General features: G+C 39.4%; 1 protein-coding gene across 11 annotated transcripts in view; it reads left to right on the top strand.

Annotated features, from left to right (window-relative positions):
* The window catches only part of ERC1 (ELKS/RAB6-interacting/CAST family member 1), a 150,411-nt gene extending 131,014 nt beyond the window's left edge, over nucleotides 1-19,397 (top strand). For 6 of the 11 annotated variants that reach the window (XM_072400058.1, XM_072400056.1, XM_072400055.1 and 3 more), the window contains 3 exons: nucleotides 819-920; nucleotides 12,987-13,175; nucleotides 14,034-19,397. In XM_072400058.1, the coding sequence (XP_072256159.1) occupies nucleotides 819-920; nucleotides 12,987-13,175; nucleotides 14,034-14,171 (429 nt within the window). In that variant the 3' untranslated portion in view covers nucleotides 14,172-19,397. Of the gene's footprint in view, nucleotides 1-818; nucleotides 921-1,450; nucleotides 1,516-12,986; nucleotides 13,176-14,033 lie in introns of those variants that run through there. The other 5 variants (XM_072400063.1, XM_072400061.1, XM_072400062.1 and 2 more) reach the window with 1 other exon arrangement.
* The last annotated feature ends 6,351 nt before the right edge of the window (nucleotides 19,398-25,748 follow it).

Raw genomic sequence — 25,748 nt, 5'->3', positions numbered from 1 at the left:
AGTAGATTTATGTGTTTTTTTGGAAGTCATTATTTTTTTTTTCTTGTTTTGTGTAGTTGATGTAATTTCCTGACCTGAATAATTTTATTGAGTTACCACACACCAGATTTATAGTCAGAAAAGAAAGTAGGATCGGTAGACTTCCAGGACTAGGAATGAACTCTAAGTGGGCTTGACTGGTGTGTTCACACCTAGTCCAAATAGAAGGCAGAACCATGGCACAGGCTGCAAAAATATACAAAAATACACATACAAATGGCCAAAAGTATGTGGACCCCCCTTAAAAATTGTGTGTATCTTCAGTGAAAGATACTGTATATGATACAGCAACAAAAAAAAAATAGACAATTGCGTGCTTCCAACATTCTAGCAACAGTTTGAGGAAGGTGCTTTCTGCATGACATTGCCTCTGCTCACAAAACCAGCTCCATATAGGCATAGTTTGACCAGATATGGAGAAAACCCAAGTGACTTACACAGATCCCCAACCACAGCTTTTTACTGAAAACAGGTTGAATTTGGATATCAAATTAGCTCATGGATGTCAGCAAATTTTTGCTGATATAGTTAGGTATATTCATCAAATGTGTAACCTATGTAATTGAAAGAAGAACAGCTCTTAGAGAGTGGACTTTTCAGTTACAAATGTGTGTGTGCAGAAGTTAAAGAGCAATATGAATTCAATCATATAAAAAAACGGTTTTCTTTTTTTCCTAATTTTTTTTCTTTTTAAAAGATTTATTGAAGACGATTTTATCTGCATAATGTGATTGTTACTATAGATGTCCAACATAATTTTACTTTTCCTTTCCCAACAGACACAGAACAGGATGAAACTAATGGCGGATAACTATGAAGCCGACCACCTGAAGTCTTCTGCCCAGTCCAACCAAACCAACCACAAACCCTCCCCAGATCAGGTATGATGATATTCTGACCTAATGTTTGGAAGCTGTGGTGTCCTTGGTTGGGTGGTTCTGTTGTTCTTGTGTGGGAAGGACTTCTAGCCTGAGAAAGGGTGAGGAGCAGAAAGAGTAGAAGGAAAATCAAGGGGATAATACTATGAGACACCAAAAAGAGTGTGAGATCCTGGATTTCCCATAGCTTGTCCTGTCTTCAAAAGCAAAGCAGGGAAAACACGTAAAAACAGGAAAGAAAGGGGAAAAAGATACTTTGTGGGCAAATTGTGTTTGCTTTCCATGGCGGGTGGGCATTACATTAGACATTGCATTGCATTAAAGGGGCACAGTGGGTCTGGATAGAAGACAGCCTTTCTGCAGGTATTCTTTGGGGTATAAATGACCCTATGTTGTAGAATATGCATGCAAGTTGTTTTAATTCCACTACTGTCACTTATTTGTATTTCTCCTGCAGTCACTAACCAAATGTTTGTTTTGTCCCTTTAATGCTGCTCTTGACGTTTCCTCTGTCATCATCTTTGAACCTATAGGATGATGAGGAGGGTATTTGGGCATAGCCAGTGAAATGATTAGTTCAGCCATTTTGTTCAGAACGGTGAGAACTCTTTGCTCATAAATGAGGGGTTACCATATCGCTTCCTGCATGTTACAGTCTGTTCATTTTGTTTGCATGGCCCGTGATTGTGTTGTGTTTGCATCACCCCATTTGTATGCTGTTGTGTCTTCTTTACATAGACGAGATAACTATTTTTAAGGGTTTTAAACTCTGTTCAAACTTGAAAACCCTGGAAATTTAGTCTGGTAAGTTAAAAGATGACCTGTACTGTGAAAATGGGCACAAAAAGGAGGCATAGGCAAAGGACCACTCATCTGTATTACCTGTGGCCACCCTTTAGTTAATTTTTCTCCAATACAGACTTAACTTGCTTTGTTTTGGCCTTTGTGTCTTTATGGGGGCGGCCATCTTTGTAAAGGCAGGTTGTTACTTCCTAATTCCAACTCTTCCCATGGAGACTAGTAAGGTTCTGTTTTGAAAGCAGGAAAAGAAATCTAGAAATCACCAGTTTGCAGAATAACTGAAGCAAGATGATCATTGGGTAGAGCATGGAGACCAATGAGCAAGAAGTAGTAACATAACCAAATATCACGCCAGTTCTAAAGGTTAGGAGTACAAAGTCACACAAAGTAAACTGTTTTTTGTAAGGAATTGAAGACTATTCAGATAATGTTAGGCGCAAGTAGCATAACTGTATGTTCCTATAGCAGTGTTTCTTGACCTTTTTAACATGGGGGGAACCCCTGAAATACATTTTAGGTCTTCAAAGAACCCCTGCTATGATTACTATATCCAGAGCTTTATTTCCACGTAGTGTATTAGCTTGGTGGTTAGTGAGAAGAAGGCCACCCTTACAGATAGCCAAAAAGGCTATTGGTGTCACTTGAACTGACCTGAGAAGTACAAATTGCTCATTGTTTAAGAAACACCTAGTAACTTCTGAAGGAACGCTGGTTGAGAAACACTGATCTATATATAATATAGCAACAATCTTCACTTTGTGGTTTCTGATATATATATATATATATATATATATATATATATATATATGCCCCTAAAATAAAATTTATCTGTATGGTGATGTCACTCATCTACAGTACAGCAGATATGTATTTAATTATTTCAAATATCAAAAAAAAAAATCTGAATTTAACCTTATCACAGATTTGTTAACATCACATTCTCTTTAGTGCTGATTCTGTGAAGCAGAAAGGTAAAGTGCAGTTTTTTTTCTCCCCAAAATTTGGAATCTTTGTTCCCAGTCCCCACCCTAAGCAATTACATCATGAAAGTGTCGCTTTGTCCCAATATCTGAACTGCCAGGGTGCTGTGAGAGCTAAATGGGAAAGGTGAATGGGTTAATCAGGATTAAATCCTTTTGGGAGGGGGGTTATGAGCTGACCCCCCCTTCCTTGTTGTTGATGCTAAAGAATTCACAGAGCATGTAATTAGAGGAATGTGAAGGGCTTGTGCACCTGCAAACATGAAGCCAGTCTCTGGGAACCTGCACTGTATCTTCTCTCTAGCATAACTGCCGCTTATTCAAGCATTGTGGCTGGGTAGCGGGAATCATCTGCTAAACCAATTGATGGTACATATTTAGTGAATGTGCTATAGTTTACTATTAAAAACTAAGGCCTAAAGGTTTGTACATTTTTAACTTTGTGGCTGTCTGTGTATGGACAATGTAGTCAGAATTCCTTCTGAATGGATGTTGAGGTAAATTATTCATCCATATTGAGTCTTTTTTTAGATCAAACACATGCAAAGAGAAAGAACGATTAGAGCATAATTATTGTGCATCAATACCAAGAAAAAAATGATGTTTGCACCAATTTACACATTCACCATGACCTAAAGTATGTAAATATCAGACAATCACACCTGTATGAGCTTGTTGGATATCTCATTACAATACCATGTGCAGTAATATAAAGTTGGCCCTTTGTGGCTTTAACAGCCCCTTGATGTTCTAATAAAACATTTCTACAGGATTATGGCGTTTGTGTGAGAATTTATTCCAATTTAGCCCAAATTATTGTTTGTAATATCTTATCTTATTGGAGGTTCCAAATATAATTTCTTTTACACAGTATTTATATAGCGCCATCATATTATGCAGCACTGTTCAAAGTCCATAGACTTGTCACTAGCTATCCGACAAAGCGGCTCAGAATCTAATATAGTCTATATAGTTATATGGCTTTATTACAGTCTAAGGTCAATTTTGGGGGGTAGACAAATAACCTAACTGCGTGTTTTTGGGATGTGGGAGGAAACCAATTTTGTCACGAGGGGAACCTGCAAACTCCATGCAGATAGTATCCTGGCCGAGATTTGAACCTGGGACCCAGCACATAACCATGAGTGCTAACCATTGAGCCACCGTGCGGCCCTTATTCATCTAAAGATGTTCCTTTGGGTTAAGGTCAAGACTTATTTCAGGCCACTCGAGTTCCATCACACCTTATCTATATACAACTGGCTTTGTGCACAGCACCACCATCATACCGGAACAGAAAAGGGCCGTCCACAAACCGTTACCACAACATTGGTGCAAAAGGGTCTATAATGACTTTGTATTCTGTAGCACTAACAGTACCCTTCACTAAAAACACTTGAACTTCATTTGAAGGGTTCTCCACATTCTTTTGACCATAAAGTCAGCATTGATTTTTTTAATGAGTGACATTTATAAGTTTAGAATGTTCGATGGTGTGGCATGGTGGTGTTTGATTCTAAACATTAATGCAACATTGACAATTACATGTTCAATTGCTTATTGTATTTGAAAAGCAGTAGTTTTGTATTCCTGTACTGTTTTTCTAAAAGCTTTAAATCAATATAGGTACCGCACCTAGAGAATCCAACGCTGTCTTGATTGATTCCTTTCTTACCGCTGCTCCCTGTTATGTCCCATGCCACCATCTTCTTTTTTCATTAACAATGTTGACCAATCTTGTTCTGTGCATGAGCTAGATGGGGTGGTGTCCTCTGGCAGGGCCTTCAAATGTAATAAATCAATCACTGATGTCATAAAATTGTGCACTGGTTCATTTACATTCGTATAATAATGCCCCTGATGATGTACTGCTAAACCTTGAGCATGCGCAGATGGGGAGCCCACAGCTCCTGGGATATGTGACATACCTATTTTAGGAAACTGACACTGATTCTTTCTTAAAGCAGAAGTAAACCCAAAACAAAAAAAAAAAATCACACTTACCTTCAATCCCGTAGAGCAGTCTATCCTTCGGGAGGTTTCTTCCATCGGGTCCCGTGTTGTCCTGGTATCTGTCTTCAGCGCAAAGGGAGCGACAGGCGCCGACATATTCCTCTCTTTCTTATTACAGGTTCTTTTTCCTGCGTCACCCGATCTCGCACTGCGCAGGTGCAAGAAGGGTGACATAGATTGGGAAGAAAATTTTTTTCTATGGCTGAAAGGGCTCCTTGGCATCTCAGGCATGCGCAGAAATAGCAGCCAAGAATCTCCTGGGATGCGTGACGTAGGTATCCCGGGAGGCTCTGCGCTTCCATTAATTCTTGATCACCTCAGTGATCGACAAAATTAGTGTTGTCCTATTAAAGAGTGCATACTAATGGTGGTGGTAATCATTTAGCAGGGAAAATTATTTTTTCTGATGACAATAATGAAATATCAATTTTGACTTTTGTATGAGAGCCAAGTAGTTTGCAGCATGTGTGCTGAAGACATTTTAGTCTCTGCTCTCTACTTCCATCCAGCTTTGTCCCTGAATGCTGTCCTCCGATTATCAGTCTTTCAAGCCCTTGCTGATAAGTGTGACCCATCATGCTTATCTACTAATGAAGAACCCTGTTAATTCTGGTTATCATGGCTCCTGGCACATTCCTGAGTCTGACATGGTCCCCAAAATATTTTGTTTCTATGCAACCAAGTAAGTGCTGGCTGCACCGGAAGAAATTAGATATACACCTAATCGGTAAAATCTCATAGGCTTGAACATGCCATGAACCTGCAGTGAAATTATTTTTTAAATATTTAGAATTTAGCAACATTATAGTTGGTGATTCTGCCATAAACATCATTCTTCAATATTATCTTTTTACGGGGTGACAACTATCTCCCAGTTGTGCTCCTTCATTTAAAGGAGTGCCATTGTACGAAAGCAATGGATCCAAGCCAATGCTATAGTGAGTGCATGTGGATCGGAATTTTCTGAAAGAAGCAGGAGGAATTCAGCAGCGTTGCTGCGAGAATAATTAAGTAATTGAATAATTAAATAAATGATAAAGAGAGAATAGAGTACACAAAGTCTAAGCCAATCAGGGTAAGCCCCAGAATATGCAAGGCTTCTCAGGAGGGCCACAGATCACAATGGAAAACCTTTTAGATGTTTAAACCATTTAATATATTTGTTGGTATCCAAAAAAAAATAAATAAATAGCATCTCTAAGCAAACAGCTACAATCATTTGGGATCTGTTATAACAGTTTCAAGATTTGTAACGTAATATATTATCTATTTCAGTGTTCTCCCCAGCCCCTTTTACCCTGGGTAAAAGGTACAAAATTCTGGATTTAACACCCCATTACTGTTATACTTTATAGCGGGTGATGCTACATGACCACGCAAGCCTCCAAATTCTGATTATTTGCAAACATCGCCACGTGTTTCCCTCTGATCTCTCTTTTTACTGCAAGCCTGATTTCAGCTACAACAGTTACACAACCCTGCTGTAATATATGATGATGTGCTTTGTCTTGGAACTGCTACATTTGCAAGGGGCTTGAGGCATGCAGCATCTTGCACTCCATAAATTTCAGATTTGACCACACTTAGGAGTCAGAAATACCATGTCCTCATCCATTGACAATGCCCTTATTTGCCACTAAGGAAATCCTGTTCCAAGTAGTGAAAAGCATTGGTAAAGGAAATGTGAAAGTAATTTGTGATAATATGGCCATCTGTTGCATTAGTCAATTTGTTTTTCTTTTTCACGGCACTACATGAGGAAACTTTGTTCACTTTAGTTTACAGCAGGCCCAGCCCGCCCCCCTTGGGTTTGGCTCAGAAAGGAGACTCTTAAGATTTGCTCTGTAGTGTCTGATCACTCTGCGGGGTTCTTATGTGGCTGGCGGCACTTCTGAGAATCATCTCCGAAATAACCGCTTGTCCCTTGGCATTAGCACAGAATACCCTGTAGGAGCATCTCAGTCTCTTCCTCTTGCCCTTCCACAACCAAAACACACAATTACCCCAGGGGAGAATGTAAGCTTCCATTTGCTGCAGATTAACCCATTCTTTGCAGAATAAGATTTCCGCACAGTGAATAAAAATTGTCTGACAGAGTCAGCATGATGGTTACAGTATTCTGGCATGCCAGCCTTGTGTTCAGGCATTGTGGCCCAAAATGCATTTAGACATTTGATATTGTGAAGCCTGTGTGGCCATAAGTGGCAGAGGGGGAATACTTCATGTGTTTGTAAAGACAAACGTTTTCTTTTTCGTTTTGGATCCTTGACCTGGTGACAGGAACAGGAAGTGATGGAAAATGCAATAATTTAATTTGTCACCAGAACAGGAATAGAAGGGAAATGTTCCAAACAGCAAGCCTACTCTGGTGACCATTGTCTGTTGTTTTACTTTACTTCCTGCGGTGTCTGTGGAACAGTATGTGAAGAGTCTTGTCTATGGGATACAAATATAAAAAAAAAAAAAAAACTTTTTGACCTTTCCCTACTCTATCCAAAAGGTTATGATTAGATGTAAACCCAATCAATAAAATCTCATGTAAGTTTAAAAGTCAATGTCCAGTCATTTTTTTTTTTAAGTTAAAACCTTTACAGGCTATTTTTCGGTGCCTGCACACCACTAGCATAATTTCTCTTTATATATGCAATGGTCACTAGGACAAATAAAGTAGGCAAAAATCCCCACCAGGAATACAGACATCATCTATAACTTGACAAGTTTATTCCAAACTGAAAAAAATGTTTTGGCTATTATATCTAACTCCAACTAATTATGTTTTAGATTTGTAATTATAATAACGTAAAGTTAGTTTCTTTTTTTGTTTTTGTTCCTGTTTGTGATCTCATTGAGGGAATTTACTTTATTTCTTCTGCCAAGAAAACATGAAAAGAAGGCTAGAAAATCTCAGACTAAATACATTGTCAAAAGTTGTAAGCCTTCTTCTCGCAGTTGTTGAGATAAACTCTGTATACCCCAACAGGAAGAAAGAAACACTGATGTGTTAGAAAATTGACAGGGATATTAGCCCTTCATTTATTCCAAAAATGAAATAAAAAGGTTTGGCTGCAGTTAGACAATGGATTTATGCACAAGCTTGCACTCTTCTGTGGACCTGCTTGTAGTGAAGCAGATTACATTTTTTTGCCCTGTCCATTTCCCCTTTTCTATGTGTTTTGTTGCCAAAATCTGTGCAGAATGGTGGGATTAATAGCCATTGATCTCACCCGCCTTTGTGCTAGCAAATGAGAGGGAGAATCAGTGCTGGTATACTGATATTATTCCTCTTACATTATTCCTTCTTACATTTCCCAGTGCAAGATCTTCCACTCTGTATACCGCTCTCTTCTTTATTCTTTATTAAAAATCGATATATCGGTTGTTATCCCTAGTGGAGTATTTTATTCTGTGTACTCTGTATTCTAACCTTTATTGTTATTTATATTGCTGATTTCATTTTTTATTATTTTTAATAATTTTCCAATCTTTTTGCTTCTGATCTCTTCCAACCTCTTCAGCCACTTAGGCTGCATACATGGGTGCAATAATTGTCATTGGAAAGGATCTTTCACAATCCTTTCCAAGGACAAACTACTGCACGATGCATGAACGAGTGTTGTACATACAGCATTGTTCTGCTCTATGGAGAGGAGAGGGGCAGAACGACGGAGTGGCACCCTACTGCGCGCTCTCCCCCTTTACTTCCACTGTACACACGCCAGATTCTTGTCCGATATCGGCCCTGAGCCGGTTATCAGACGCGAACTATTGGAAGTGTGTACGTAGCCTTAGTCTGCATACACTTGCCGCAGCAACAATGCACAATATTGCTTTGAACAGCTTCCTGATTGTAACAGCAGTGGACTATGCTTGCACGTAGCTGCTTTTTGTAGACTCTGCTCTGTGACAAAATAATAATGTAAGGGCGCATATGGGAGACCAATGTTACCTTATCTATCTAAACAAGGACCTTCTTAGCCAGGGTTTATATTAATGAAAGCTGCAAATTTATTAGGATTTAAACAACTTTTAGATGTACACTAACATGTTAAGGGCTTGTGGATGGTCATTCTTCTCTATTTGACATGCATTTCAGATGCACATCAAGCACAGCAAAATGTGCTTGACTTTCATTAGTAGTACTTATGGAATTTCAAAGACTGCATTTGACCTGATCCGCTGTGTTTCCTTTTGGAGAGGCAGCTTGTGCTATTAAGATCTGTTCAACCTGCAGGCAAGGCAAGTTTTTCATTCAGATGCAGCTGTGCATGTTTGAAATAAAAATGCAGCATTTGACTAGAACACTCATTCACATGAAGGTTTCCCAAAGACAAAAAGTATAAATTCTTTAGTCCCAGTAGTAATTTGTTGATGAAACTATAACAATCTGCAATGTGACGCCGCTACTTCATAGAGGATGAAAAATTGAATTGTTTGCTGATTGCTCACATTTTTGATTTGGCCAATAGGTGTACACGCTGTGAAAGTTTTTATCTGACTACGCATGGCCAGTCTTACAGGTGTGGATGACACTGGTTGTGTCTTTCCATAGCACAAACAAGATGCCTGTTTTCCCTGTAAAGAGGATATGTTATGGACTCTGATTTTCATGTTGTAAATTAAACAGACACCCTATGTATAGCTGGTTCCTATAGCGTTCTTCCTGCACATCAAAGCCTTGCTCAGGCTGAGAACTGTTTCCTGTAATATCACAAACAGATGGTGGTGTTCGCTTGCTGTGTCGTGTGTTATGACAGCGATAATCGTATGTTCCCCACTGCGCTTTTGTTTCTGATAACAAGAAAAGGGTGTCCATTCCCCCAGCAACCCCATCCCAAATCCAACAATTATTACTTCATGGGATTAGTGAATTTATCACTTTCCAAAATTCATCATTACTTACAAGTTAAGCTAATTGTATTGATGTTGCCTTATTCTGGAAAATTTTATTTGTAAGAACTGGTTGCAATTAGTCCCAAGTCTTAATATTGACCTTTAAATTATTATTATGGTGCCTGCTTACTTTTGGATCTGTATTTTTAATTACAGAGGGTACAGGGTTTTCGGAATCACATAGCTTCTCCTACGATAGTCTATCTTCTCTAGCCTTGGAGAAGCCCTGAGCCACACAGGTAGGATGTCATGGGAAGGGTAAAGCCATAACAAAAAATACTGTTTAATGGCTACGTGTTGCTTATATACAACAAAAAGATAAGCCAGTTACACAGTAGGCTTTAACTACTGTTTTCTCTGTCTGTATTCGGACAATTGTAGCTTCATATAGCACTTGTTGGGGATGCAGCTATATCTGCTTTCTTTAGAAGTTGCAGAATAGCCTGGCAGCAGAACCCTGTGAACTTATACCATTCGCTCCCTTTTGATCTATTTTATAAGCCCTTGACACTACCAGAAATCCAAAAAGTTTCTATCTTCCTATATGAGCTTGGCAACACAGTGCCTACAACTACAGTATAGTCCTAAATGGCCTTATGGGCCCTGTCTAGTTCTCTACAAAACATCTCCCATCGAAATACTGAAAATGGTCATTATCACCATCACCCTATGGCAGGATCACTAGGAAAAGAAAAGAAGCCTTAAGAAGAAATCTAATGCCTCCTCCACATCTTGTAATTGGCTTGTAAGCTGCAGCATATTACTTTCTTGTTCTTAGATTTAGATACCCCTTTAGTACTAGCTTTGGATGGCATAAACAGCCCCACTTATGTTTGCTGGAGATGGTTAACAACAGGTGACTAATGAATGATGATGGCGATTCTCTAGTGGATGTCTCAGTCATGTACAAACTCCATTTTTTGTATTTGCTGTATCATGTGGAACGAATCATACGTCTTGTAAATCCCAGCTTCTGCTGTGATTGATACCTGATGGGCTCGGCAGTGCAGCTCGGCCTGTACAGCTGCTGCCGAGTATGGATTCCTAAATGCTTGTAACTCCACTTGTCAAGCCAGCTGGATCTTGAAATATAAGTCCATCTATTGGCCACCAGACATACACAGAATCTGGAGAAATTATAAAACCAATCAAAAAATCTTATGTAAGTTTAAGGTGTAAATGTGGCTCTAAAAGTTGTATTCAGACTTTTTAAATCTGCAGTTTTCATTAAAATAGTTTTTGGCAATCCTGTTGTGAAAGTCCTTGCCCAGGCATATTCTGCTATGGAGGGGGGGACTGACTCCCAGTTGTTCTACATTGTCACATTGGTAAGCAGCAATGGCGAACACATTATACAGGCATGGTCAACCATTGTCACAATTAGAAAGCTCAGAATCTGTCCAGAGCAATAATGTGCACTGACACTGTAGTTCTACACTTCTCTACAAGGCTACATATGATAACGGAAAACCGGACCGGTTCAGTAAACTTAATCAATCCCTCTCAATCCCTTCAATTTAGCTACCTACCGTCAAACATTACATTAGTCTGAAGGAAGAATCTCTTGAAGGACCGTCTCCACAAGAGGATCTCACCTCGAAGGGAAGAGTCTCTTCCTCTGGTTGATCTCTTTATTCTACAGTCTAATTTCTGTGGCATAAAAGTCAAGATGAACTTCGTGGTTTTCTTGAATGCATCACTTCAGGTTTTCATGTATATGGATTGATATCCTTGAGCACAATCCCAAATAAAGAGACAACCCCTCGAGTTTTGCTCATTACTTTGGATTATGTTTTATGGTTATATGACACTTTAAATTGTGTGATCCTAATTGGTTTGTGTCTTTTGACCCTGAGGTATAGTTCAATAGAGGTCTGGATTGTAAATGAATGAACAGTAAGAAAAAGAAGTACTTTCATATCAAGCCATGAGTATGGACCATGTAACATGGGGCAATCTGGCCCATTTATATTTGTTGCCAGCCTTAGTTTTACTACCAGACCAATTAACCAGTCTTCATAATAAATCATAAGGTATCTGTGTCAGCTAGATGTCATTCCCTCATTGCCCCATAGTGTCAATATAGTTTTGTTAATAAATTTGTGGTAAGCAAGGAAGCAATTTCATGGAGGTCATTGCAAGCTGTCCTTTGGGCCATTTTAGATGTGCCGCTAGCAGCAAAGTTGCTTATTTAAAATTGTTTCACCTATAGCTTTGTAAGTAAGTTGTATGGCTGTCATATCTAAAGCACTTAATAACACATTCCTGCATTAACTCAAATGTGACTAGTTTTCTATTAAGACGCTCAGTTAATTAATAGCTTTAAAAAAAAAAATATATTAGTATCAGTTAGGTGCCCCTCACTACACAGGCAGCCATTGTGATACCAAAGACATCAGTTGTGTACTATATCCAAGTTAGTTTTTTTGGAATCAGTACAAGATGGCTGCCTCCACTGGCCTGCCACAAAATGGCTTTCACCACTCTACAAAGGCCAAAGATAAACTGAATGTGGAGACAAAATGTGGCTGTGGGTATCCAAATACTTTTCCTGGAATCTCACTGTTATTGTGAAGTGCTTCTGAGTGCGTTCTTATCACAGACCTCCACTTCCCCCAACCCAACTTGTGACTCCTTTATCTGTTTTCCATGGCACACAGCGGAGACCCCAGGGAGTACTAGAAATGTGCCATATCTGCAGCAACTGGCTCAGAGCACAGCCGTTAATTCTGCTTATCCAGGCGCTGACAGGCACTTAAGTGCATGTGCGCAGAGACACGACACACCTCCTTCCACACGCTCTGTGGATGGGACCCAACAGAGATTGTGTAAAACCTGCCCAGTGACCCTTCACACCTGATAGGGCATGTCGCTGTGTGTGCGAAACAAATCACACCAAAATTAATTAAGTGCATCACTTCCATCTTCTTTACCTGCTATATCTAGAGTTTCCTTTGAATCCTAGATTGTGAGCTGCTTCAGACAGAACTGTGTCATGTTATTGCACTTGTTAAATGCTGACTTTGACATTTGCATACTTTTTGATGCACAGACTCCTAGGGAGTTATGATGTTGATAAGACACAAGCCACTTTGGCTCTCATGCCTCGCTGGTATCATTGCTTCCCAACTTATTGACACACTTTTTCCAAACTTTCTTCCGCCACTCCTGTTGTATTCGGAAAATGGTGTTTTGAAGAATAGTGTCTGCATTCCATATCGCAAATGAGCTTTATGTGTACTGTATTGTCAGCTACACGTGTGTGATTGGATATGGTGGAGGGTCTTTCTGTATATTACTAGACATCATGTGTGTATGTACTGTGGTGTTCCTGCTATTCCTCACTGATTACTTTTTTTTTCCTTCTCCCCATTTCACCATGTAGATGATCCAGCCCCTCCTAGACCTTGACCAAAATCGCAGCAAACTCAAACTATACATCGGGCACCTGACTGCTCTGTGCCATGACAGAGACCCCCAGATTCTGAATTCACTTCACCCGCCCGAATCCTACCACCTAGACGACAACCAGGCAGCTTGGGAGCAGAAGCTGCAGACGCTGACCGCTGAACAGGTAGGACACAACTAATAGACTTTCTGTTCATATTTAGAAAACCATATGTTTTATATTCTTACTTTTGTGTTATACATATTTCATTCATTTACTCATCCTTGCTTACTTTACTGTATTAAATATGTTATTTTTCGACATTCCATCTTACAGTTGTTAACAAGGTTTAAAGAGGTGCAAGAGTTTTAGTTGCTTCCATTTTTAAGAAAAAAAACATGTCCGCTCGATACAACACAAATCTGATCCCTCATTTGCTTCTAGTCTGTGGATAAGTAAAGGAGGCCATGCTAGTGCACTTGAGGTGGGACAATAAATGTAACAACAGCTGAGGAAAGAATGGTTTCCTGCCAGACAGGGCTGTGCTAGATATAAATATGAAGTCTTTGACAGTCAAAACAGTCTCCATATTTATGTATTTCATCTGTAGCTGGTAGACTGGGTTAACCCCTAATTCTTAACCCCCTGAGAACTGTAAAGTAAAAATTAAAGTTTCGCCCATGTCCCTAAAAATGCTATTTCTAAACTTGCAACAATTGTCCAAGTATTTTACCATGAATGAAACTATGCAGACAACCTGATTACAGAGAATGCCTGTCATTTAACCGCTAGCTAGTAGAAGCAATGAGACTGTTATAGGAGCAGAAAATCTAAATACTTGTTTTCTTTGCTGGTGTAATGTAAAGATAAATGTACAAAGTTTGTGGCAGTCGGAGATCATATTTTCATGCTTGAGTTTTTTATTGCTGTTTTTGTATTCATATTTTTAATTCTAGTGTAAAAATACATGTGAGATCCAATATTGGTGTAAATGATGATAACTATCCTAATATTACTTCTAACATCTCCACTTCTCCCTTCCAGCTAAGCGAAGAGCTAGAGAAATGCGAGCATGAGAGCGCAGAACTGCAAGAGTTCGCCAACGCCATCCTGCAACAGATCGCAGATCACTGCCCCGACATCCTGGAACAAGTTGTCAATGCCTTGGAAGAGTCATCATGACCTCACCCATCCTGGGTAGCAAAGGACGCCCCACGCGCCCCTGTTACATGGACACAGTGTTAGTCGATGACTTTTTCGTTTTCTTTTCTTCCCCGCCGCCCAGGTGGGGGCCCGCACACACAGCCTTGCACTGCCTGTCGGCTCACTGCGCGCTTATTATCGCAGCAGCTGACCCGTCTCACAGAGTTCTGGGGTGGCAGCAACGGATCCCTCAGGACCAAAATTTTACTTCAATTCCTTCAGCACGGATCTGACTTCCTCTGAGTCCTCAGTGGGTCCACCCATCTGTTCTACAACCAATCCTCCAGGCACTTCAGAGACGTTCTACAGAGATGCAATAATAGGAGTTTGCTTTGGGGGCCTCCTCGTGGTATAGCATTTGAATGCAGCTGCGTCAGGGGCCCGCCGCACCAGTCCCGAAAGGTGTCAGTGATTTAAACTGTTACAAGGGGTTCACTTTTAATCTAAAGAGATTATGTTTATGTCCTTTGACCTGATGCATTTAAATGAACACTACAATCTATCAGACTAGGCTGAAGTCAGTTATTGCCAATACTAGTTTTTCAGTTCACACAGCCAGTGAATATTTCCCAATCCATCAGTAGGCCAAATCTTTTTGGAAACTGATTGCACTGTGATTGCCCTAAAGCAATAGGCAGATAGAGTAAGATTTAACCAGTTAAAAATGCAAGTTTTTCTCCTCAATAAAAGCAGTTTGTAACTTTATTTGGAAGTATTTCCAACTGGCAGCTCAATGTTTAACTAGTGTCAATAGCCACGGCCTACTTTTAATTTTTTTTTATTTCTTTTTGTGAAGCCAATCTTCTTTTCTGTCGCCTTGCTTTACACTTATTGGAGCAATGCCAATTTTTTTCTACTACAGTAAGCCTTCAAGTATGATAGCACAGGCTCCTGACACATGTAGGCGGTGTATGTGCTGCCTGAACACCTCTCCACCAAGCCAAGTACATGAAAATAATACAGCCAAACCAGTGGTTGGCAGAGGCTTTAGATTTTGTGTCACTCATATAGGCTGCTTGTCTGGTTGCTTATCATAAACTGTAGAAGTATTTTCTGAAAAACAAAAGACTACAGAGTAATACAATACATTAGAAATTATGTTCTTCAGTGATGGATAACATTTTCAATGGATTTATCAATAATGGAGGTTATGATCTCTTGGAGTTTTTATTTAGTGGCAATTAGGTCTTTTCCCGTGCGTAAACTATAAAGTTTTGCCTAGCATCTTGCATAACCTGTTAGACATTAAAATTCACAATTCCCCAAATCAATAACTCAATCAACATGCCTGAATCGATGGCTTGTCCATCCTGCAGGAAAAGAACACCCCCTTGCCTCTGTCAACCTCAGGAATCCATCTCATCATCCAAATCCTGGATAATTCACGCCAAAAAAAGGGGTAAAAAGGGGGTTGAGAAGTAAACACAAGATATTGGAGTGCACGCCGCACCCATTGCCGCTCCCCAAGTTGTTAGAAAATTATGGAACTTATTGAACTGTTCAGGCTTTTCCAGTTAACTATCACCAGCCAGGATCAAAGGTTACTGTCAGTCTTGGGATGATGCCAAATCCCCACAGGTGGAATTGTATCGGAAAGCATGGTGCGTCGTGTGTTGGTCTGACTCTTTCTGCAGGATAAGCTTGACATCAATTTTAGATACCCCTACGTAGTCACAAAAACCTTAGGATTTAAAAGAAAAACTATACCTGCCTGCACATCAGTTTGTACAGCAGGTTATCTTATTGGGTAAGTCAAATTTCCCAAAAGTTCAAGCCCCACCATTCACTAGCAATCGTATTGCTCCAAGTAGACATTTTTGTTTGTGCACCAAAATTATTATAGGCCATTTGTGAACAGGACTTGGCCTAGTATTGCTTTAGACCACAGTTCAACTGCTTTTGTTGGGAAGACAAGATCGCAAAGTTATACCACACATTTTAGGCAAACTGAAATGGTAGTTTGTTGTTTTTTTTGCCTTACCACATCTCCTATGCCATATTCAGTATATTGGTCCATTACTCCCCCCACCATTACTGTACAGAATGAGGATTGCTTTCTCACTTGTTAACCTGAAAATCCGTTAGTAGCAAAAACTTGGTTAGCAAACAAAAAAAGAAGGGCTGTGCAATCAAACTGGATATCCAGGGCACCGTGGCCATCATGACTGTTATTCACTAATGTTCTCACCTGCGGTTCACACTGTGTTCAACTCTATCATCTTTACTTTAATTGGAAGGGAAGATTCGATTAGCTGGTGGCATTTATTTTCATGAATATCCTGAGGGGTTGTAGACCAACTAACTACCGGTATACAAAGTGTAAAGACTTGGACTTTTGTGATTATGAAATCTCTTCTGGCACACAATGTCAGCCACCAAGAAGGTTTTAGAATTAAAAACACTAAGGAAGAGACTGTATTTTTGTCCTTGGCATGGACTGCACAGAAGCTGCTAGAATGGTGTGTCCTAATAACTTGGTATTCAATCCTAATATAAATGGTGAACGCAACATACAAGTCACAGCGCTCTGAATACCCATAGGAGAAGTTACTGCGTCATTTTCTCTCTTCTACAATATTCCATAAATGCGTATTGAACACAAAAACAAAATCTCTTTTTATTAAAAGGAACATCCGTTTTGTTGTGGGGGAAGGGGGCATACAGCTTAACATTACAAGGATAGCTATATAAATATATATATATTTTAAAAAAATATAAAAAGTGTTTGCAACTACACTTCAAAAAGATCCTTACTGAGCAAAATGGCTGGCGCTGCTATACATTTTTAGAATAAAACTAATTGGGAGGGGAGGGACTTTTTTTTGGAAACTTTTTGTGTCAAAAATAAAATAAGGAAAACCTCCATTCCTGGTGTGTTTTGAGGAGTAATGTGTCACCTGAATTTTTCAGGCCTTTTTACTTTATATAAATATATATGCATTTTTTTTTCTTGTGGTTTATGCCTGCGCCTGGCCCTTAACAAACCGTTTACTCCTCTTATTTGTCTACATGTCTAATGTCTGTTACTTTCTCTGTTGACAGGACGACCCCTGTTTTTGTTCAGATTGTTGGTGCATTCAGGGGGGCGATCCGGTCGACCAACCCACAGAAGTACAGAAAAAAATATAACCGTGTGTGCATATAAACTGTTCTGGCACACACGTGTATAGATGTATGATATGTGTGCGCGTGTTTTACGTATGGAATATTGCCATATTGAAAATGGTTCTGTTTTTTGCTTTGTTTTTTTTCTGTTTTTGTACACTACAAAAAGCAGTATAAGTCAAGAAAATATTCTTTGCTCCCAGGTAAAGCTCATTATCTCGTCTTAGGTAAGGCTTATAGCCATCTGAATAAAATAATATCTATCAAAAGTGAAACAGCCAAAATGTTTACTGGTCTTCCCCATGCAATGTAAACACCCAGCATTGACCTTGTGACATTAGCATGTTCAACACTTACATTGGTCCATGTTCCAGCCCAGTGAGATGGTTGGCAATGCACAGCATTTTTCCAAAAACTCTTCAGCCTTTTTTCTTGCAAGGAGACATCTTTCTTTATAAGTCATGGGGGGGGGAAAGGTTTACTTTTTATAAACTTTATCAGCTAACAACTTTTGGCCAATATATGGCCACATTTTGGTAAATATTGCCTGTGGGATTACATAACACACCCCACATTCTCTGAGAATTTGTAATTGACTGGATTAAGTTTTCTTGAACTAGCGCTGGACGTGACCGGCTTGCTAGGCATTACCATAGATGCATTGGTGAGCCAAACGTGCAGGTTCATGTTTAGGATGTTAAAAGATAACAGTGAGACCTCAAACGCACCATGATTCAATCCTAATAGGCAAACCGGTCACCTAGTATCAATGTGTGAACAACTGAAGTATAACCATGGGCAAAATAAAAATGATATATATGCCGCAGTCTGTGAGTAGCCATAACACAGCAGGTTTCATATAAAGTATTATTATCTTTTTTTTTTTGTTGTTGCTGCTAGTAGATCTGTTCTTTTTCCACTAATTTTACACAGGGTGGCAAAGCTGTATGTTCTGCAAGTGCAAACACAGCAGTATGGCCATCCTGTTAAAGCAACAACAGCTTAAAGCCTGACTCCAGCTAAAATGTTTTAAGCGGTTATAATAACCAGTTAAGGTGCTTTAAGAATCTTGGAAAAAAACAATCAACAGATAATAAAATAGTTACAGAGGGTTAATGGCAGAATGCATCATACATGTATTTTTTACTTTCCACTTCACCTTTTCTTCCCTTTTTGTTAATTTGCCTAACTAGCCATACAGCCAGAATGCAGACACTTTGTAGTGCCTTTCGGTGCCTCTTTAATGATCCCCTATATTTTTCATAATTACAGGATGCCCCTATTTATTGTATTTGCTCCATACAGAAGGCCTTGAATTCTGCCAACACTGAGCTAAGCGCCTCCTCACCAATTAACAGTCCTCGGCCTTAATGAACATAAAAGGCGCTAACATTTTTTGTTGAAAGGGATGGTTGGGACTTTAAGGGGTGAGCTTAGCAATCATAGAGCTTTACCTTGGAGCATTTAATCAGCTGCTTTTTAACCTTTTGCACATCTGACCTCCGTGGCGGCTGGACTGCAAAGGTTTTTATTCCAGTTCTAGATACTCACACGGAGTGGGGAGGAGGGGTTGGGGGTGTTATGAGGGCTATTGAATGTATTCTGTGGCATGTTACAGGGGAGGGAGGTATGATGTCTTGTGAGAAGGGAAAATTATTTTAGGGACTGTAAGGTGGCCCCTGCTTGTCGCATTATGGGGCTGTTACTTTGCTGCTGGCCGACCCTCCGCTATTGTTTATTGTCCAGTGTGTTCCTTCATGTCACAACCCCTCTGCTGCACATGCAGCCAGCCTCGAAGTACCCCTCCCTTACTACATAGGGGTTCATCGATGTCATCCCTTTGTATTTTATTGGGCTGTTTTGTGCCTTTTGAAACCTTGTAAAAACTTTTTTTTTAACAAAAAAAAAAGAATTTAATCTTCTCCTTTCCTGAGGGTCCTAAGTGTGGCATTCTGCTGCATCCCTGACCTTCTGGTGAGGCGATTTCATATATCCCTTCTTGTTATTCTTTATGTATCAATATTTTTTTATTTTGTTGTTTTTTTTTCCCTGACACAAGATGCCAAAAAATGTTAAAAAATAAAAAACAAATTAAAGAAATGTTGGCATTTGAGTTTTATTTGAATGATTGAAAGAGACTGAGTGCATTGAAAACATTGACTTTTAGTTAAATACAGAAATATGTATCTATGTGGTTACCTCTATTTCAGGTGTGAGCACAACTGGAGTGTGACACATTTCAGAAAAGCTGAATACCACAGTTGTATAATTGCTTTAGTTCAGCTTCCATGCCCATTGGGACCCTCTCACAGTGGGCATTAGAAGTTGCAGAAGGACTTCCAACATAATCTTACCCGGTGTATCTCTACCAGCGTTCCTTCAAAGGTAGCTAGGGGGTTCCTCCAACTTAGAGCAAATTTGTTCTCCTCGGATCAGTTTAACTGACCCCAATGATCTATTCGACTTTCTGTAAGGGTGACATTCTTCCCACTGGCCAACAATGTTGGAGGCGTTCTTCTCACTGACCACCACATGAGTGTACTATGATCTGTGGATATATATAGCAATTGCAGTAGGGGTTCCCTAAAGACCTTAAAGATATGTCAAGGGTCCCCTGCGGTACTTATTCAATGCACACAGCTTTCATTGGAGGTTCAGCATCACATGTGAGCATTACCACAACTTTCTATTTTCAGGAAGCTTTATACAAAACCCTGGCAACCTGATCTGCTTCTTTTATTAAGTAATTATCTCAAAATGTTCTCTAGAAAGGAAAACAGAACCAAGAAGAACAAAATATGAGCAGGTTAAATTTCAGCTTTAAATCAGAATCTACAAAAACACACTTCTGTCCCTTTACTTCTAAGTTCATTTATCTATTGTAGCTATAGAGAAAGTTGGTAGTTAATAGTTGGTATAAAGAAAATGTGGTAGTTGTACAGGCAGGGCATTAAAAATATTTGCTTCTGTTAAATACCAATACGATGTTGATAGATGTGACTAATAGTTTACAAAAGTCTTTTCAGCCTAAAGAAATCAACTTAAATATTGCATTTCTAACAAAATTACTTGGTATTTTTATGTCCCTACTAAAAATGGCCTTTGCATGCAAGAAAAAGAAAACAAATGCATCTAAGGACTGGTAGGCTACAATATATTACATTTTAGTTTTTGGGTTAGCTTATGCTTCATAGATGAACAGTACACAGAATTATTAACAGATATATCTGTATGAGTTGCCTCAGTTATATGGATATCCCTTATTATTATCCTCTTTGAAGGACCTTAATGCTATGAGGAGCCGGTATTCTCTCTCCTCTATAGGTATCAACAGTCTTTTAAATGTCTATCAGAGTTCATTCACGAAAGCTGCTCTCTAATGTGTGAGCTCCTGGTCTGATGGATGGAAACATCCACATATGTACATACATGAAGAATGATAATGATGACATCAGAAGATAATAAAACATTGTTTTACATGAAGGTAAATAAAAATGCTCGTTAAGGTGAAAGAACTGTGTGATTTATTTGAAGGGATCCTCAGTTTAAGTTTTAATTTACTCATTCTCATTGAGCCTTTGTTTTAGTTGCATGTCAGTGTCATTGCTAAACAGCTTTAATAGACTTTCACTTGTTGATAGGTTAAGTCTATTAAAAGTTCCCTCTCTGGTCTCATTCTAGAAATACCAAAAAAAAAGTGACAGCATAAATGCCAAGCTTCACCACTCATCAGTATTTAAACCCCATTGCAGTGTAAAGCTAGTCAACACAAAATACCAAATTTAATGGTCATATAAAAAAAGGAGATAGGATAGAAAAGTTTTATTTTTGCATACGTTTGCAAATACAGGTGAAGTCACATTGTTGCATTAAGGCATTGCTGCAAAATGTGGTCCTTACTGCTAAACTAGCTGGGTGTGTGATTTGGGACATGTAAAGCATAGAATGTGTGCTGGCTTACAAGTTTCATCTGGATCCCCTTTGCCTCCTATCTTGTGCAGTCCACACAGGACTCCAAAATCTGGATCAGAGATCCTGGGCAACGGTTGGGTGGTCCTGGCTATCAAATATTACAGACGAGTCAAGGAAACAATGACCTCTGGGTCCTGCTATTTTGTAATTTGGTGCTTCTGTTTCGTCTGAGTGAGCCCAGCAAGGACCCGGGCACAGAGGGCCAAGGAGGGGAGCGAGCCCCATGTGGGAAGATTGGAGATGGGTTTTCACAGGCTGCAGAGTGATGGACTGGGGACAGATTGGTAATTGGGCAGGTTAGTGGGGGGTCAAGAGGATTGTTTTCAAAAACATGTCAAAACCAGAGCATTTTAATGAGGCCGGGGAGATGGAGAGGTGGTGGAATGTGAAAGGAGCTGTCTGAGAACCTGAAGACATTGAGACAATAGAAGAAGAAAGTCACCGAGGCACTTAAAGACTATTGACTATGAAGGTTCCCTGGAATAAATTTCACACGTTTTCTGGTTTCTGTTCTGTTCATGCAACAAAATGCAAGGTGCACCTATTCAATAATATGATAATTTGCTGGAAGGCTCATGATTTTACTCTCACCTTTTTGGCCTTGGCAGAAAGAGTTTAGATTTTAGTATATTTTTGTTTCCTCTACTCTCTAATTTGTACAAACGTTTAACACTTCGTTTTTTCAGAGAGGACAATGATGATGGAGTGTATTGACCTTACCTGAAGCCTGTTTTACCCATCTTTAGTGCAGAGGTGGCTGCTTCATTACAGCTTTATTTAAGGCTAGCCTGTATGCTCCGCATTTTACTTTGTTTATGCTAAGGGAAAAACTAAGTCCGGTCTTCTTTAGGCCAATTAGATACTGAAATTATTTTAGCCAACTTCAGTTAAGATTTTTACCTGTCTGTAAATACAGTTATAAGCCACAGCAGTTTGCACAAACAGACTGCCAAGTAGGAGGATCTGGCTAATGTAATGGTACGATCAGTCTTAGCTTTCTAAAAAAGAAAAATTGTCATCCTTCCAGATATCCAGGACCCCTGGCCAGTAAACTATTACGGCAAGTAACCCAAAAGATATAGCTGGGGACTCCATGGATTTAACCACAAATTGTGTGCAGAAAAACTAGTAAATCACATACAGTAAAGAAATGAGATCGCTAGGAACATGCTGCACTCTAACAGTGGATAGAATACCCCTATTCACCCTGGTTAAAAAGAAGAACGTGAATTCGGATTTAAACCCAAATTGGAACTGGGGCTGGGGACAGCATGAAGAAGTAGCAAAGGAGCATAAAAAGAATTATGATACATATTTCATAGAGCAAACTAAATGTTATTCACTTAGGAAATACATTAGGCAGAAACCAACTCCTGCTTCTAAACAAGCTTTCAGCAACAGTGCACCATGTGGGCAGATACAAAGTAAGGGAACAGAGAACGGTCTGCATGCCCCCTCTGTCCAGCCATCCCATAGGTAATATAGATAAGTAGCGGCAGCGCATGCTGGAACATTGTTACTGCTGCAATACTTTTTTTGGAATGGTAGTGAACATTGTCAGGACCAATACATTGAATAAATGTTCCATAATTTTACAATATTAACTACCTCTACATCAGGGCTGGTATATATTTATACAGACATTTAAAGAGTCCTCTACAGAGGGATCTGTACAGTAACAAGGAAAGGAGGGGGCTTTGTCTTTGCTTTCGGCCCACCTAATCATAATGGTTACTCAATTCTTTTCAGGCCTCGGGTGACAGCACTATTTCTCTAGCTATTTAGGATATTTTTAAAGATTTGCTTTCTTGGGAGGAAAACATTGCATCTTCTCTGTGCAGACAGTTTGGAACTCTGACCATGCTAATTAATTTTCTACATCTAATCCCAGGAACAGCAGTTCAGACTCCAAGGTTGCCTCCGTCGGAGCTTTTGGCTCTTTTAGAGAATAATTCCTAATTTCATCATCCCGTCTCTCTCTGAAGAGATGACTCCAGACCTTCGAGTGTTGCTGTGTCTTACGGACATTTTAATGAAGTGAGATAATGAATGGCATTACTTAAAATAGTGAATTTAAGAATATCCATGTGAAAAGCCAAAAAGGGCCAAAAATTGCTTCTTCGTCTGTCGCTGATTGGCTGACGGCTGCAAATGTTTTTGGGGTGACTGGATTGCAACAGAGAAGTAACAAATGAATGTGCTATTATTTGTTTGCTGTTACTATGGCGGTGTTTACATGTTGAGCGCTTCTGGGCATGAGTCTCTGGAATCTTTTACAAGATGCTAATATTCTGGCGAGCGAGACACAGTGACGTAACTTGGACTGAGAGATCTATATGGTGACACCTTTAACAAGGACTGTTGCTTATACCCAGGCCAGTTTCCAATCTTGGGTCAAGTTTGGGCATATACAATATATCAGATGCTATCTGATCCTATTTGGCGACCCGATTTTTTAAAAAGATACACTACAATAAAAGGTGTGGGGATAAGCATGGACATTTTCCTAGGATAGAATGTACAATATGCCAGGTTTTAGTTTGCAGATCGTAAGAAGTTTATTATTCCAGTGTAGGCCAAATATTTTTGTGATTATTACATGTGCACTGTATTCCATAGTGTTTGTGCCTATATGAGCAGCAGGAACTGTCAAGTATTTATATTCATATACAATGGTAAAACTTCAGTAGTTTGTGCCTCTGCTGCTCCCACAGTGATTAGACTCCAAAATCATTACCAGGAGGTATTTACAAGGCTGTGATTCTGTTTGCAAGCAGCTACAACTTGTACATTATCAGTAACAACCACTATGTTGGATATGTATCCATATTACATGGTTGCGTTGTCTGCCCTAAAAATGCGCCTAAATTGGAACTAACCAAATCATTATCACTTGGCATAGCTTCTGCTCCAATGTAATCAGAGAAAGATGGTTCAGGAATGTTCTCTTTCTACATTACCACATCTATGGAATGATAAGCTTCATTATTGCTGGTAGGTTCCAAATCAGCAGAAATCTAAGCATTTATTACTTGAGATGTCATATCTTTAAGACAATTTATTTCTATGTTCTGAGGAGTGACCTGTAAGGAGGAGGTGAAAGATTAGTGGTCTGTGACAATAGAGTTCTCCTCTGTCCCCTGTAGCTAAAAAGTTTGCCTGAAACTTTTCTTTTCCGTGTAGTGTGAAGCATAGGATTTGGAGGATTTGAGTTATGGATGGTGCACATTGGGTTTATTTTTTGTCAGTATTCTTCTACAAAAAAGAAATAGGTAACTGGATTCATTTTACCACTGGTCCAATTTTTAAAAAAATGTAAAAACAAGCAAAAATGCCCAAAACTGTATTTTCTGACAGTAGAGATATAAAAAAAGGCAGTCACAATTATTTACAGTATGTACAAATTTATTTAATTTACCACAAATTGGAGAGATTTGCTTTTTTTTTCCTGTGAAGTGAATGGGACACAGATGACCGGAAAATATCCTTCCAGAGTTTGTAACTCCTCACTACACTTTCCAAAATAGGAAAGAAAGGTTTTGGCTTCAGATATCATCAAAATTGTATTTTTAGGATTATTTCAAGCAATAATTGATGCATCTTAGGAAGTATTAATAATTGGAGTATCCTGAGTTTAGTTTAAAAAAAAAAGTATAGCTAACCCCTCGAGGATTTAAAAGGCACAGTAATACAAACTTGTACATAATATACCATATATTTGTGTAAGAAAATCATAATTTTGGGTCTAATTTCCACATTTGAGGGATAAGTAAGTGCTAGGATACAGTGTCCTGTGCCTGTCTGCTAGCCCGGGCCCCAAGCATAGCACTGAGGGGCCACTGCAACCTGCCAGCTCTCCCCAACATTATGGTTTGGAAGTTTGAAAATTATTTAAATTCATAAAACTAGGAAAAGGGCCATGGGGTAGAAATTTAAAAAGGAACATTTGCTGAGGATGGGGGGTGCCTGGAGAGGAGGCAGTGATCTTAGCTGACCCTTCCAGGCTCAGTGCTGGGATTAGCAAAGGAAACCAAACTTCTATTTTCAGGGTGAGAAGAGCAACAGAAAGAGCCCAAAAAAGAGGTGAGAGTATCGCCCACCGCAAGAGAGAGAGCAGGCTTTCAGTGCAGAGGACGGGCACTGCCCAGGAATAGCTGGATTACAGGGAAATACAGAGGTGGGGAGGTTCAAGTTTACCCCTTCTGTTTAACCCTTTCAGCAGCTTTTTACCAGTGCAGAAGAGACACCTGCTTTAGGAACCTCTCAAACATCTGCCCTTTACCTGCAATGCAAATGGCCATTTTGACTTTGACAAATACTCTGTACTGATAGAGGGCACCTTTCTCTAACTCCTCTCTTCAGCAGAGAAGAGAGAACTTTGTTTCTTTCTGATTCAAACACTCCTCTCTTGAAATACTTTATACTGCTGGGGAACTCTATTCTTGCCTCAATCAAACTTACCTCTCCCAAAATACTTAG

Source organism: Pyxicephalus adspersus, chromosome 2 (assembly GCF_032062135.1).
Source record: "Pyxicephalus adspersus chromosome 2, UCB_Pads_2.0, whole genome shotgun sequence".
In the NCBI taxonomy this organism is placed as follows: Eukaryota; Metazoa; Chordata; class Amphibia; order Anura; family Pyxicephalidae; genus Pyxicephalus; species Pyxicephalus adspersus.
This window is presented reverse-complemented; position numbering and strand designations above follow the sequence as displayed.